General features: G+C 37.3%; 1 protein-coding gene across 1 annotated transcript in view; it reads left to right on the forward strand.

The window, feature by feature from the left end:
- Window positions 1–15,662, forward strand: part of TRPM1 (transient receptor potential cation channel subfamily M member 1) — a 126,334-nt gene that overhangs the window by 88,140 nt on the left and 22,532 nt on the right. Inside the window, exons 10-18 of the mRNA XM_068696336.1 lie at window positions 1,397–1,521; window positions 2,243–2,414; window positions 5,257–5,431; window positions 7,605–7,728; window positions 9,483–9,555; window positions 10,404–10,504; window positions 12,703–12,876; window positions 14,042–14,176; window positions 14,982–15,032. Of these exons, the coding sequence (XP_068552437.1) occupies window positions 1,397–1,521; window positions 2,243–2,414; window positions 5,257–5,431; window positions 7,605–7,728; window positions 9,483–9,555; window positions 10,404–10,504; window positions 12,703–12,876; window positions 14,042–14,176; window positions 14,982–15,032 (1,130 nt within the window). The remainder of the gene's footprint in view (window positions 1–1,396; window positions 1,522–2,242; window positions 2,415–5,256; window positions 5,432–7,604; window positions 7,729–9,482; window positions 9,556–10,403; window positions 10,505–12,702; window positions 12,877–14,041; window positions 14,177–14,981; window positions 15,033–15,662) is intronic.

Consider the following 15,662-nt stretch of genomic DNA (forward strand, 5'->3'; position numbering starts at 1 on the left):
GTTTTTCTCTTACTAGAAGTCTATTTCCTGTGCCTGTTTTTATACACAGTGTTTTTATCAAACTACAAAGGCTGAGTTCCTTAAGACTGTCACATTTTTCCAGTCCTTCAGTCTTTATAACACCTCTGCCTTGAACTCTCTTTTTATTTATTTATTTAACAGTTTTCTTAAATTTTAAATGCTGCAATTTTTGGTACAGTGCTTGATGAAGCTTTTCATCTCTGGAGTAAAACATGCTTAACATACTGTCATCTTCCATTTGATGCTTCCTTGTTCATGCAGCCAAGGACTGAACCGTTAGGCTGTGTGATCTGTCTGAGAGTTAGTGATCAGCTGATTATCCATCCTAAATGCCCTGTCCCTGAGTCACTGTCTCCCTGGATCACCTATTGCTATGAATACCCACACTCTGACTTGTAATTATATGAGGTATTTATTCTTAAAGGAATTATTGTAAATTAATGATCTTGAAACACAAATCTGTAAGTTGGGTGTAAATGATGCCACAGTAGTTGGAGACATTGTGATCTCCTGTTTGTGTTTTCCTCCAGTCTTCAGGCCACCTGAAAAAGTTCCGTGTCTTTGTTTCCTTTTTGACCATATCTAAAACATCATGTGTAGCGTAAAACCAGATAACCCCACCGGAGGTTTTTAGTATTTCTCATGGATTCTCTCAAAAATGTGGCGTTGATTTGATGTCCAGAATTTGAAAGATATGTTGAAAGATAGCTGCACTGATGACTCGTTATATACTGTCATGTTCGGAGACCAGTTGGTTTCTAATGCATTTCTCTTTAATATGGATTGTAAGTGATCTTCAAAGAACAATCAGGTGCAGATTTTCATTATAATATTTCTAGGCCACTATCCTCATGAAATAAATCTTTGTATTACCTCTCAGAAAGCTATGCAAGATAAAAGTGAGCTCCTTTGACTTTACTTTTACAAGAAAGATATAATATCTTTAAGGGAAGGTGATGACTGTTGTTCAGAATAATTTTGGAGTGGAAAAACATCTATTAGATAACCCTCATGCTTTTTTGCTTGCTTAGACCCCAAGTTTGTAAACTGATAGTATTCCATATGTGTTCAGCATTGTGTACAATGAATGGTGTAATTCCATTTACTGGTGCAGATTACACTGTGGTAAGTTAAGTAACTGGATAAGTTTTCCAAATGCTTGAGTGAATTCAGAACAAGGATGTGAAAAAAAGTAATATTTAAACAAAATATAAGCATGTGTTTGTCTGCATTGCATATTTTATTATAAAGAACAGTTTAGGTAGTGAAAGTAATGCAGAAAAGTAGGGAGTTCAGTGAGAAGCAAGAAGAAAATTCTGTTATTTGGTAATCTCTTAAAAGTGCCGAGAATTAATTTAATGATTTGTATCTATAGGTGTCATTCGTCATGTGGGAGATGCCTTGAAAGATCATTCTTCAAAATCCAGAGGACGGATCTGTGCCATAGGAATTGCACCATGGGGCATTGTAGAAAACAAGGAAGATCTGATAGGAAAAGATGTAAGTGTTTTAAGGAAATTCCTTTGTAATTAGTAATGTCCATTCTGTAGAAAAATACACAGTTCATCTATTTGTAGTATTAGTATTTTCACTATTTTCACTGTTTCTAAAGCATTGCTTAAGAGCTGAAATTAGACAATTTATTGAAGAAAGGCTGTTGTTTAAATACGACAGGATGTCATGTATGACCACAGAGTGCATAAGGAGCTAGTTAGGTTTCCATTACTTTCACTAGTAGAGACCTCTCTGGTGTGAGCTGGTTTTAGGTTCTACCTTCAGCGTGGTTATGCCGAGTTTTATAAATCATGGAAGTGCCGAGTTTTATAAATCATGGAAGTGCCTTTTTGCATCTAGAACTTCATTGTAGGTGGGTACTCAGGAGTGGCTTATTAACCAGTAGTGACTCCAAGTGAGAATGTATTTTCTAATGCAGCGATAGGAATACATAAGACAGTATGTGATCAAGCAGAGTACATCAGTGAGCGTAGGTGAACATGCAGGAGAATGCACAGATCTGACTGATTCTCCAGTGAAAACACTGCTGTGAAGAGTTCAAGTTTTGAGTGTAAAGGCTAGGTCCTTTTCTAATTCTCCTCTGTTTTCAGTTATAAACATCTGGTTGATTTCTTTCCTCATAAAGCGTGTGCTTCTGTTGAATGTTGTGGAGGATTTTTGTGTTTATTTGGCAGCTCTAATGTGGGTGCACCTCTCCTTTTGACAGGTAACACGTGTTTACCAAACAATGTCAAACCCTCTAAGTAAGCTCTCTGTGCTGAACAGTTCCCATACCCATTTCATTCTGGCAGACAATGGTACACTAGGTAAATATGGAGCTGAAGTAAAGCTACGACGTCAGTTGGAAAAACACATATCCCTCCAGAAAATTAATACACGTAAGTACAGTGGGGCAAACTGTAAAAATAATGTGTTAAAGAAGGGAGGGTAGAAGGAAATACTTGAAATACTTCAGGGTGTTGGAATTAAATGTTTCTTCTAACTCTTCCTAGCAGGAATTTGATCAGGACTATGTGACTAAACTAGATAAAAGAGCCCACATCTAACATCATAGAAAACCCAGAAAAGTAAGGATCACGTAAAAAAATGAAGAAAAGTTGAAAAATAAGTGAGGTGAAGGTTCAAAGCTGTAAGAATTTAACGAAAAGAGAATGCAAAGTATTTTTGCAGTTCTAGCAAGAATTTTTAAGTATCCGTAAATATAAAGAATGGGGCAATGTTATACTAACTTTATACTAACTTTTTTTCTTTTTTATATGAATTTTTCTTTTAAAACACCACACTCAAAAGTCTGTGATCTTCCAGATAAACTCAGTTTGAATTCTGATTTTTATTGAAGCAGTTACTAAGATAATTTCTCATCAGTGCCTCTATATTTAGAGTTCCACGCAGTTTTAAATTTTTTGCTAGTTGTTACATCCTCTCTAAAGCAACTTTCTAGATTTGTTTTTGTCACTATTTAGAAAAAAATAGATACTTTAAAATGCATTTTTCATTAAAACTTCTGTGGAAAAAATACTTTTAAAAAAATGTTAAATAAATAAGAAGTGCTAATAGCTGTGGCTTTCCAGCAAGTTAAACAAATAATTAGAAACAGTCAAAAGATATATTAGTCTTGGATTCTCGGCTTTATTTAAAAAGTGCAGGAAAATAGACATCAGTTCTGCCAGCTAGCCTTCTGACTTCTGAGAGATGTCCTTAGAAGCTGTGCATGCCTATAAAAATAAGAAAAACAAAACATTCAGAATGCCAATTGCATTTGGACTGTATAATAGTCTTCAATAGGGTTTAAGTGCCCTTTACAGTAGAGCAGAAAAGTGAAGTAGAGAGCTGGTTACAGACTAAAGATGCATTTAGAGATCTGCCAAAAGATATTGAAGCATTCTCGAAAGTCTTCAAATACTGCTTTTTGCTTACAGTTAGCTTAAGAAACTAAACTCACTAAAATAATGCCTATTGCCTTTGTGCATGGAGACAGTGTCATGCACTGTTGCCCATGGACAGACATTGGAAATGGCTAACATGGCTTTGCTTTTTTCATCTTTGTCATCTGCAGAAATGCTGGGAGAGTTGTAACATTATAAAAGAGAGCACTGGCTTGGAAGATCAGGAAGTCAGGGCCCAGAGGCAAGATATTCTGTATAATTTCTTCTAATACCACTTGGGGCTGGGAATATTGGTTCTAATTTAAATAGTGTTTGTTTGGTGATTCTTGTCGCAAAAGGGGCTTACTTGGGAATACGTGTAGAAATTTTGAGTTCTGTGAAGCTTTGCAGTACACTTACCAGTAACAACATACAGGGAGTTGTTTTGTTTCTTTTTAGTCGCTTCAAGCACAGGCACCTCTTCTGGAAATCTCAGCAGGAATCACTAAGGATTTCATGGACACAGAGGCCGGCCCAGGCTCTGTGACTCCTTGTCAGAGCTGGGGTATATTGACAGGAGGATGTCAGGAAGCTTCTGCTGTTACTGTCCATGATGTTCCTGTTCTTCGGAAAGGAATGAAGGCTAAAAATGCGAACTCAGCAGTACAAAAAAGTACATCTTTACAAAACACTGGTCATTTCACAGATTAAGAACTGAATTCAAATGCTTATAATAGTGGGATTAGTCAGCCTTCAGGTAATGTTTTGTCCCTCATTTCCCCAAGTGATCTCGTGACCGAGGCTACTGAGACCCTGTGACCTGTGGGCTTCCCTTTGTCATCCTATGCCTGGAGATCACAGTGAGGCAGGGACAGCAAAGGGATGCTCAGCTGTCGTCTCTTCCATCGGCCAGCCATTTCAGCTTCATGATAAAGAGACTAAATTCCTATTCTTTATCTTATGAGAAAGCATAGGTGTATGTCACCGTACTGAAGACTTCCTGTAGGTAACCAATGAAGACTTAAAGCATCAAAGGCACAGTGGTTTAGGAGCCATCTAAGTCATAGTGAAGATAATGAAGTAATAGCAGAATCATGTTTAGCTGTTTTATCTCTGCATGGTGTCTGTTGAAAGAGATTACAAACATTTCATCATCACCGAGTGAACAAATGAACAGTATGAACCTGACGGAAAAGCAAGGTGTCCTATGTCATCTGGGATAGAGTGAATTTTCTTCATAGTGGCTGGTATGGTTCCATGTTTTGGATTTAGGAAGAAAATAATGTTGATAACACAATGATGTTTCAGACACTAAGTCAAGGACTTTTCAGCTTCTCATACTGCCCTGCCAGCAAGGAGGCTGGGTGTTCACAAGAAGGTGGGAGGGGACAGAGCCAGGACAGCTGACCCAAGTTGTCCAAAGGGATTTTCCATACCACATGGTGTTATGTTCAACCATAAAACTGGGGGAGTTGGCCAGAGGACCTGCTGTTGTTTGGGGACTGGCTGGTGGTGAGCAACCGTTGTCCATCACTTGTTTTTTGTATTTTTTTTTCCATTTTAATTCCTATTAAATTGTCTTTATCTCAACTCATGAGTTCTGCTTTTTTCCCCCCAGTTGTCTCCCCCATGCCACTGGCAGGAAGTGAGCAAATGGCTACATGGTACTTAGCTGCCTGCCAGGTTAAACTACAAGGGCAAAGAGATATCTTACACTTTTCTATTTGGGGTTATGAAACTGTGTATGGACATTTTTCTGTAAGGGTATCTCCAAATCACATCCCTTCATAACATATCGACCTCTTAACCTTGGTTTTATTGACACTTCTTTTTTGTTTCTGTTCTGTTTTTTCAGGGCTGGGACAAGGTGTTCCTGTAGTTGGACTTATCGTGGAAGGTGGTCCTAATGTTATCTCCATTGTCCTGGAGTGTCTACGAGAAGAACCTCCTCTTCCTGTTGTGATATGTGACGGTAGCGGACGAGCATCTGATATTCTGTCATTTGCACACAAGTATTCAGAAGAAGGAGGGTAAGATTGTGAGATATTCACCAAAGCTACATCTTGCTCAGGGGGCACAATGCCTTGCTCTTCTAAAAGCTTTGTAAAAACAAAGCTCAGGGACAAAATGCTTCTAACAGAAGTATTCTGCTGTTAGTCAGCTTTTGATGCCTGTTTGTTCTTAGTCCTAGTGTTAATGAGTGGAAGTTGTTAGCACTTGGAATGTATTTGGTGGTCCATTAAAATAAGCTTGGTCTCAGAGCAGTACACTGTCATACAAGCTCCACCAAAGTTTGCTGCACTATACTTGCTGCTGGGTTGGGTGCTTTAACAGTGAGAAACAAGTGGTTCCCAAGAATTATTCCTTTTCTCAGGCCGGGACTGTGATTAATTAGTTCACATATTTTCAAAATGTGTACTGCCTGCGCCTAGCGTGTTGTATGAATGACATTGATGCTCCAAGATTGCCAGACCAACTGACCAGATGTTGGGCTTTCTTCCTTTGTTTCTTGCTTCTTTGACAGCTGCTCATGGCAGTTAGTGCTGCTTGGTGCCACAGAGTGGAGGGTGCTGTCTGGAACATTCTGCTTCACAGCCCTCCTATCTGCTGTAACAGTTGCTTCTAATGCAGTGTTTTCTGGAAGCTGTAATTTTTATGATTGGCTGTCTGTCCTTTTGGTTGGTAGAATACAGTTTGTTTAAAGAAGATTTGAAACCTGTATTTGCAGCAGAAAGCTCATTGCATTGCAGAGTAAAAGACCTCTCCTGACAAATACTCCAAGCAGAAGCAGAGTATTGCATTTTCTTATTTCAGTATTGCTTCTTCCAGTCAAATGAACATGTTCCCCATTTCCACTGTTGCTACTGAAGATAGAATCCTGATATTAAGATTCAGGGAAAAATGTAATGTATTTTCTTCACTAGGGTACAGCACACCCTCCTTACACTGAAGAAACAGTCTCTGTTTCTTTGACAGAGACATACTTTCAATTTTATTAACTGAAACTTAGATTGGATGAAATATTAAGCAGACAACTATTACTGTCGAGTAGTGCAGATGTCATGTGCTGAATTGGAAAAACAGCTTTGCTGGATGTACGCATATAGTACAGCTTTAATCCTACCAGCTATTTATGATTCAGCACCTTTCTTTCTGTTGAACAAGCCTCCTTAGCTTAGATCAAATTTGCCTTTTTTTTTTTCTTTCTAATCTATCTTTCCCATCAGCTCACAGGTAATTGAAAGAGCTTATTAGGATCAATCTGTACAAGATCTGCTCACTGCATGACTTTCTTTCCCAGTACACATAACGCGGTGTCCAGTTTTCCTTTCCAATAATTATGATGAGATAAATGTGTTCACCTGGTAAGGCAAGTCTGTAATGAGAAATTTCTGGCATCCCTTCTGTCAGATTACAAAGAATCATTTTTAACAATAAACTTTTAATTTTACTGCACTTGGCAGGCTCAGCTGTGTCATTGCTTTGAATGCCTTCTGGTGTTGTTTGCTATCATCTGAAAATATGTGTGTTTTATTAGGAAATGAGTGAAATTGAAGAGCTCTATTTCAGACTGTTTTGTGAGATCAATCATTTCTGACCTTTTCTGGAATGTTTTCAGTCTATCTTTTTTAATCACCTTTGGTTTATGTGTTTTCCAATTGGTATTACAAGGTTTCACATACTGTAGCAAATAAATTCTATGTTTAAGAAGTAAAGAATAACCAAGGTGACATACCAGTAGTGTTGAAATGGTTTGGGTTTTCTGGCTATACTCAAAGGGCCTTGCAGTGTTTAGAGACAAAGGTAGGGGTCCAGTTAAGTGTACTGCTGAAATTCTGAAGGCCGAACTTCTTAACAAAAGTGTATATATACATAAACAGGAAGAATAATAGCTACCTTATAATACAGATACAATATTCAAGGGCAAAATGGTAGTTCAAGTTCCCTGCTGATTTTTCAATCAATATTGAGGTGCTGAGATGCATACGTGCCAGTCTGGGTATAAATCTCCTGATTACTGTTAATTTTTCATGAAATCCTCAGCCTTACCCATACTGAATGCAGAGATCATGTGTGTTTTCATTTATTTTCAAAATGAAGTCACTGCACTGGTGCATGAAAAAATATTTTTCAAGCAGTAGGCCTTCATAACATACATGTATATTAATTCTGTCTATGTTTTATGTCTCCTTTTTCATTTAGGGTAATAAGTGAATCCCTCAGGGACCAGCTACTAGTTACAATCCAGAAAACCTTCAACTACAGCAGGAATCAAGCTCATCAGCTGTTCGTCATTCTTATGGAATGCATGAAAAAAAAGGAACTTGTAAGTGTTACAAAAGTAGTTCACAAAGATAATTTCCTTGACCAATCTTTGTAAAGTACTTTCAAGTGTCATTCTCACAGGGCTACAGTTTGGTTTTTTTCCTTCATATAGGCTCATAAATATACACGATCACTCATCCATAAACCTAGACACCTGGACTTAGGAAGGGATTTTGTCTTCTGGAAAGCCTCTGAAACCAGAATCTGAAACCAATTCCAGATTCTTCTCCTGTGTAAGGTGATAGGAGTCTTTTTCTATGAGACCAAGTATAGACTTCCAAAAGGCAGACTACAACACTTAGATAAATGCATTAAAAAAGCATCAACTTCAGAAAGTAGAGGAAATATCATTGAAAAAAGGATTCCTAGGAGCAATAGGCATTCAGGGTACATCAGCACAGCTTTGGTCCTCAACTGTAGTTACTTTTTAAAAGCATTTCATGCCAATAAAATGGGCTATTCGAGTCTTTAAAAACAACTGAAACATGAAGTGTTCCTGAAGATCCCAGCTGTGCTTGATCCTGGTTTGCTACAAGGCCTGTTCTATGTACTGTACCACTCAGACTCCTGCCAGTAACCCAGCTGCAGAAAAAAAGTGCGCTCAGGAAAAGAAAATCTTCAGTATTCACATCTGTCATCTGTGAACAGTGCCTTGAAATAGTGTTCACTGTGCCTGTGCCTTTACAGGCGAAGTAGGTCTTTGAATGTTTTCCTTTGACTAATTGGTGAATAAATGTCAATATGACCTTTCCCTCGAGTCCTGGTAGAATTCCATTTCATGCCTTTATACAAGCCTTAAGCAAGTGCTTTAATAGCACGTGAATAGTATAATGCATTTTTTTTTTATTACAACTAGGACTGGTATAGCAGGCTTATGATTTACTTTTCAAAATATAGTCTGCTTTTTTTTGCTCATTGATATAACTTTTACTTTAGTTCTTTTCTCTCCTGATGTCACTGTGGCAAATGTTTATCTTCATGTGTGTGCCAAATCTATTCAAACTTTCAAGAAGATTGCCAGTCCCACTATTTAATACTGGCATCTACTCTGAACCAATGTTTTTTGAAAATGAATAATTTTTTACTTTTTGCCTGTATTTAGAATTAATTTAATTAACATAGAATATTAGGTTATTCTGCTTTGGTATTTATGATTGTTTAATATCTAGTTCCTTCAACGGCTAAGTTTTATATGAATTACTGTTTTTAAAGGCAGTGAACTGTAATGCACTCATCTAAGCAAACATGACTAGAAATAATTGCTTTTTCATATTGTTTCTGGATTTTTGTTTGTCAGTGTGCAGCATATCACAGAACTCAAAAATACTTGAGTATTATAGTCAATAAAATTAATGCTATGATAGTTTTCTCGTATAAGTAGTGTTTCCATTTCCGAGCTGGCATTTCCAGTTCTACTGAAAAGTAGTAGAACTTTCAGAAAATGATCAGTTGAGTATGACAGTTTTGTCTCCACTTGTGAAAAATCAGGGATTTGGTGAAGAATTTCATCATGCTTGCCACATTTACCTATATAAGGATTTTTTACAATAACTTTATTGAAAAAGTTTAATTCGCTGTTTCTATAAAGTTGTGATTTCAAAGAAAAAATGAGTGGAACTGTATATTTTGAAAATTTTCAAGCCTTAGAAAATAAAGCTTCAGCATTCTGCTCTTTTTTTTTTTTGTATTTACATGTTTAGTGTCTCTCTTCTGTGTGTTGTAATTCTGTGTGTTTGGTTTAATGCTGTCCTTTAGATCACTGTGTTCCGTATGGGGTCTGAAGGGCAACAGGACATTGAGATGTCTATCTTAACTGCTCTCCTCAAAGGTGGGTTTTGCAAGGAAGGATGCACAATTTGATTCCCTAGACACTCCTATACACTGCCTGAGGTTCACTCTTAATATTGAAGTCTGATTTATTTGCTTGGACTCAAAGTACTAACTTGAAAATCCTTGACTGAAAATTCAGATTAGCTCAAAGTATAAAATCTAGATAGAAATTTTTGTGTGGCTTCCCTCACTTGAAGGCCTGGAATGGGAATGCTGCAACAGCTGTATTGATATTTCAACACATCTTAGTGCAATTCTGGCATATATTAATAAGGCTAGAAGAAATGGTGGGAAGATTAAAAGACAGTGTGGGTTTTTTCAGACCTCAGATTGTGCTCTTTAAGCCTTAGGGCAAATTTAGAATTAGCTCGCAATTTATTTTGAGCCTGTTATGTTTGAAGAAACAGCATCTGTTTTCTGTCTGCATATTTATAGTAGTTGATAACAGTCTCATTATGGGAACACTGGTGTCCCTAATGCTAAGTGAGAGATGAAACAATAATTATTTTACTCATATATACAGCATCAGCCAGTGGAGCTGAGAGGAGGAGTCTATTAGAAGAGTTTAATGTCTATCTTTAGCAACAAAATACAAAGTCAAAATTGGACCTGTAATGGAAACAGGGAGATGGTCTGGTTAATCATTTTGAAATTAGGATTATGGGGTCAAATGTTATAAATTGGTTTGATGCATTTACTGCTTCCTAGTAGAATCATTCTTATGGTAATAGGCTATGGAGTCAGGCCTGTTGTTTTCTAATTCTTGAGGAAGTGAATTGCAGAATGTTATCCAACATTGTTTCATTGTGCATGAAATGCCAAATATTGGTGCGTGTTTCTCTTCAGGTACCAATGCATCTGCTCCAGACCAGCTCAGCTTGGCTTTGGCCTGGAATCGCGTTGACATTGCACGCAGCCAAATCTTTGTCTTCGGACACCACTGGCCAGTAAGACAAAGTTTTCCTCACCATAATATTTATAATAAAATCAAAGAATCATTTCGGTTGGAAAAGACCTCTAATATCATCAAGTCCAACCATTAACCCTATTTGCTAACAATTGAAGATAAGTGGCCACATATTCACTCCCTGGATTTTATTGGCAGAAGGAAGTATTGAATTCTGGTTTATGACAAGCTGATGCTGATGTAAGACATCTCGTTCATTAAAAATCACCTATTTGTTTTGAAACTTCTTTGCATTGCCACTTGAATAAAATAGTAATAATTTAAACTCTGAAAAAAAGAAAAACAGTTTCCTAACAAGGAGAAGAATAACCTTAAGTTAGATTCCATGTGAGATTTGAAAGAAAAGGGAAAAAAAAAAAAAGCATTTTTTGGACTTCAGACTGTCTTGATGATATGTACTAGCAGTTGTCAGAGTCCCCAACTAACTGTTAGAATATGCAGCAAAGCTGAAATTAATGGAGCTGCTTAGAAGGAATTGTGTGTCTCAGTTCATTAACAGCTGTAAAAATCTCAAATTGGATTAATGCTGATGACCAAAACAAATCATTGCTGAAAACAGGCCTCTGGTAGGTAGTGCTGTGCCAAATGAACTAAGAAGCAGACCCTTAGTAAACCTTCAGGTCCTGAAATTTAGGTCTCTCTCAAAATATTAGAACTGGTGTTGCACTGGTTGAAGTTAATGGTGAATCAGTGTGGTGCCCTTGTTTATTGGTGTTACTAAAATTTTCTATTTAAGCCACTTTTATGTTACACTGCATTGATGCTTTTTGCTCTACTGCTTGAACCACCTTTTACCAAATTACTATGAAGTGTCATGAGGAAACAGCATGAAAGAGAGAGACAGAATGAAGTACAAGGTGGTTTGTTTGTTAATTAGATGTCTTTCCGGAAACTATACAATAAAATGGTTCTCAAAGGAACACTATTCATGTGGATGCTATATATAATGTTGACATTTATTTAATTTAGAAGCCTGTATCATTAAAGCTCTAACTGTACATGCTGTTTTATTCCTTTGCTTATAATAATGCGTTGTTTCTAGTGTTCAAGGTTCATTAAAATGCTTATGCAGAGAAGATTTAATGATCCTAAATATTATGAAGTGTTATTACTATAAAACATTTTTTGGAGGGAATGCCCCAATCTCCCAGTTATTGTACTTAGATTCAGAACTACCATGTAGGAACTGAATCCAGTTATTGTTTGTCCTATTTCATAATCATACTGTGCAACAATTTGTGGAAACTGCTAGCCAATTTTGATGCATTGTAATTTCTAATTCATGAAGATTGCTTTCAGTCATGAAGATTCAGCTTTTGCATGCTGTGAGGTGACAGATGCAATTTTATCCAGACTTACAAATGGTTTCATGGTAGCCAAGCAGAGAAGATTTTTTAAGATGAACAAAAACACAGGAAACAAGCCTTGTTAAAAAGCGACAGCAACAAAAAAATAGTCTTGGTTTTCTAGTTTTCTCTGCACAGCACGGATTGTTTTAATCTGGTTTTAATGTACATAGAGGTTATGTAACCTAAGCATTAGCTGGAGCAATTTAAGCCTCCAAGTCACAGACAAGTAGTGTCAAAATACTTGCACGTGTCCTTAACTGTCTTAGGTAGGCAGGTTAGAAAGAGGAAAGCATTAGCAAAGAGTAGATGTGTCTGAAAAGGCGTAAGTATAAATATTATTTGCAGAACATAAATTAACTAGTTAGGACTATATTTCATCCCCTTTTCAGCCTCTGCACTATGGATACTTTATGGCATTATGCAACATCTTCGTTGTCTTTCTATCCAGCTCCTGCCCTGCTTGCTGCTATTTATTTCAAAAACCAAAGCTTTACATGAGAGCAGAGAAGCTGAAGGGTCCCCTGATTGTGTACTGTCTATTCCCAGTCCCCTCACACTGATTTTGCTTTGAGAGAGAAATCTATGTTAAATCCCACCACAGGCTATCTACTTCACTACTTTGACTTGCAGTGTTACTGACTGCATTAGAGATAATAGTTTTAATAAAAAAGGAAAGCAAAAAGTTCTTTGTACTTCAGGAAATGATAATCTTAAGTTGACTGCATAGGAAAAGAGGTGACTGGCAAGCGAGTTCAATAGGAGTATATTCAGTGACATAATCACTGCATGAACAATTAAATTTCTAATACTTTTGCATTTTTAAATCCAGCCTTTAGGAAGCCTTACAGCTACTGAGGGTACAGCCCCTGAGAAGGAAAAGAAATCTCCAGCAGCTCAGACTAAAGCAGCCAGGGGGAAAGGAAAAGGGAAGAAAAAAGGGGGAAAAGCAAAAGAAGAGCCAGAAGAAGAAACAGATCCAAGAAAGCTTGAACTCCTGAACTGGGTGAGGTGGAAGCACTTGTATTAAAACTGTTCAAGAGTATTTTTTTTTTAACCTCTTTGTATGCCTTTCTATTAGTTTATGCAGGTGGGACTTAACCGTTTGTAAAACTGTATGAGAGACTGAATAATCCAGACAACTAGTTTTTAAAGTGCTTAAGCCATTCTCAGGAACAAAGAGAGAGGGCAAATAAACATTTTTATTCTACAGAACACTCATTTGCACGTTTCTGTAGGATCAGCAATAGAATTGTGCAGGGGTGCTGTTCCGTCTTGGAGACAGGAATATTTCTCATCCAGTGTGCACTACATACGACCACACCACAACAGTACAAGGCAGTGCCTGTCTGCTGAATCTTCTTCCCTGCACTTGTCAGAAGGAAATGAGGACATCAGTGAACATCTTCATCCTCCTTTGTATACATTATTTATCAAATGAAGGCAGCTTAAACATTGCTTTTTCTAAGTGCTTTATTTTCCGTTTGCAGCAGGTTAAAGCATTTTGTTGTCTAAATTCAAGTTCATGTGTCTAAAGGATTGCTGCTCAAGGGCTTTTCCCCTCTCCCAGTGGGTTCTAAGCCTTTAGACCATGCTAAGAGAAGATCCTTTAGACTTTCTGACCGTTTTCCAAAGCCAAAAGTTGAGTTGTTGAAGGAAAAGGAAGTGCTTCTTCCTGAACGATTTGAGCCTCTCAAGCATTAAATGTTGCCTTTTCTCTGTGAGTGACAGTGAGTGGATGATACATAAGTGAGTTACCAGGTAAATTATGTCAACCTCTTATTAAATGTCTATAGTATCATTTTTATTTTTTTTTTTTAACTTCTTCCTACCATGTTAAGCAAGTAAATCTGTCTTTCACATAATATATCCAGTATGGCAAGCCTGGTTTAGATAAAAATACTAAAATAGATGACTGGAAAGCTATAGCCTTATTTGCCAGGGGTTCGTTTCACTGCTGTCTTGTCTCTCAAAAAATCACCTGTAAGCTGTACCATCTGTATTGACTTCCGCAAGGGTAAAATGTCACTTTCTAAATTCCTTCTCACTTAGAGATTAATCAGTGTATTTGGGAACTTGGGGATCTCCTAAGTAATGAAAATGTTTGTGGTTGTTGGCCAGCCACATCATCTGTGCTTGTATAGTCCCATGTTTTCCATTCTGCAATTCAGGTGAATTCTCTGGAGCAGGCTATGCTGGATGCACTGGTTCTGGATCGAGTGGACTTCGTGAAACTGCTCATTGAGAATGGAGTGAACATGCAACACTTCCTCACTATTCCTCGACTGGAAGAACTTTATAATACTGTGAGTGAGCAGGAGTAACAAAATGCCATGTGGTATCTTTGCTACTGTATAGGGATGTCCTTTTTCCTCGTCTCCTTCTGATATATGCTTCAAAAATTGGTCTCTAAAAAGCTGAGCTGTAACAGTACAGAGAAGTTGGATAGCAGTAGAGGGAGCCATTGCTCTTACACATAGTGTCCTGAGGTTTCCCTATATATGCGCATTCCTGATGCCTGAGCTTGTAGCAGCTTTTAGAAGCTGTTATACTTTGTTGTGTAATGACGTGTTTAAAGTGCGTGTTAAGAACATTTAAAGAAACAATAAGTCAGTATCATTTTTCTTTGTGGCCCAAAAAAACAGAATGTTTTTCCCTAAACTGTAGGAGTTCATGCTTCTTTTTATTTAAATTTATTTAAATTCTCCCCTACCCAAACCACAACAAATTCTGCAAGAACATGACTACTTCTAGAGCATTTTTCTCGCTGTTGTTTAAGTGGCAGGTAGTCCAGGGCAGCACTCATACAACATATAACTTAAGTCTAGTCCTCTAATCCCTTATGTCTCCTGTTGGAAAGCATAAGTTCAGATAGTACCAAAAACTGCTGTGACTTGAATCAAGATCATTGAACTACCACATAAAGTATTATGAGAAAGGGACTATACAACTCTTAATACTGTGTTTGTCACTGTAGCCCAGTTCCTTCTTTTCACCCCTGTAAAACGTGATGAACATAATTGCCTAAAGTTCTTCTTACAGGGCTATTTGTGTTTGTGAAAAATATGAATTATTGAAGCTCTAATGGATAGTGAATAATTTTTGTTTCAGAGATTGGGCCCTCCAAATACGCTGCATTTGCTAGTTAGAGACGTGAAAAAGGTAAGCTTAACAGCTGCACTACGTTTGCATGATTACATTAACAATATGAGTCAACTGTAAAAGCAAGCACAGCATGGGGGAAAACAGACATTTAAAATTGAGATGGTAGCTGTTAAGGAAAGTCAGATAATTTCTTGGGGCAAATAATGGTGTCAGTCTAATTTGGATATGGCTGTATTGCATTACTAGTAATAACAATGGAGAGGAAAGTAAGGCTCCTAATATTGTATCATTTGAGATTTGATACTGTTTCTTCTCCACAAGAAGCTCGCAATCGGGTGTTACAAAGGAGGAGTGAAAGGAAAGGCTTGCTAAGTTTACTGGAAGCCCCACTTCCCAGACATAACTTCTATCCTTTTGTTTGTTTCACTGTATGTTATACAGTTATTTTTCTCACAAGTAGTCCTTGGGAGAAAATCTGTTCTAAGTGCTACAAGTCCTAAACATGTTAATTATTTCCATTACATACGAATTAGTTCATTAACAGGGTAATTATAAAATCTGTTGCTATTCATTTACTCTCTTTGAGATTTTGGAGTTTTTATTCAGTAAAATGTAACTACAATGAATGGTCTTCCTTTTGTGAAGGAAAACTCCCATTTATTCTGGGGAGGCTTGAGTGTGGGAATT

Source organism: Anas acuta, chromosome 12 (assembly GCF_963932015.1).
Source record: "Anas acuta chromosome 12, bAnaAcu1.1, whole genome shotgun sequence".
NCBI classification, from domain to species: Eukaryota; Metazoa; Chordata; class Aves; order Anseriformes; family Anatidae; genus Anas; species Anas acuta.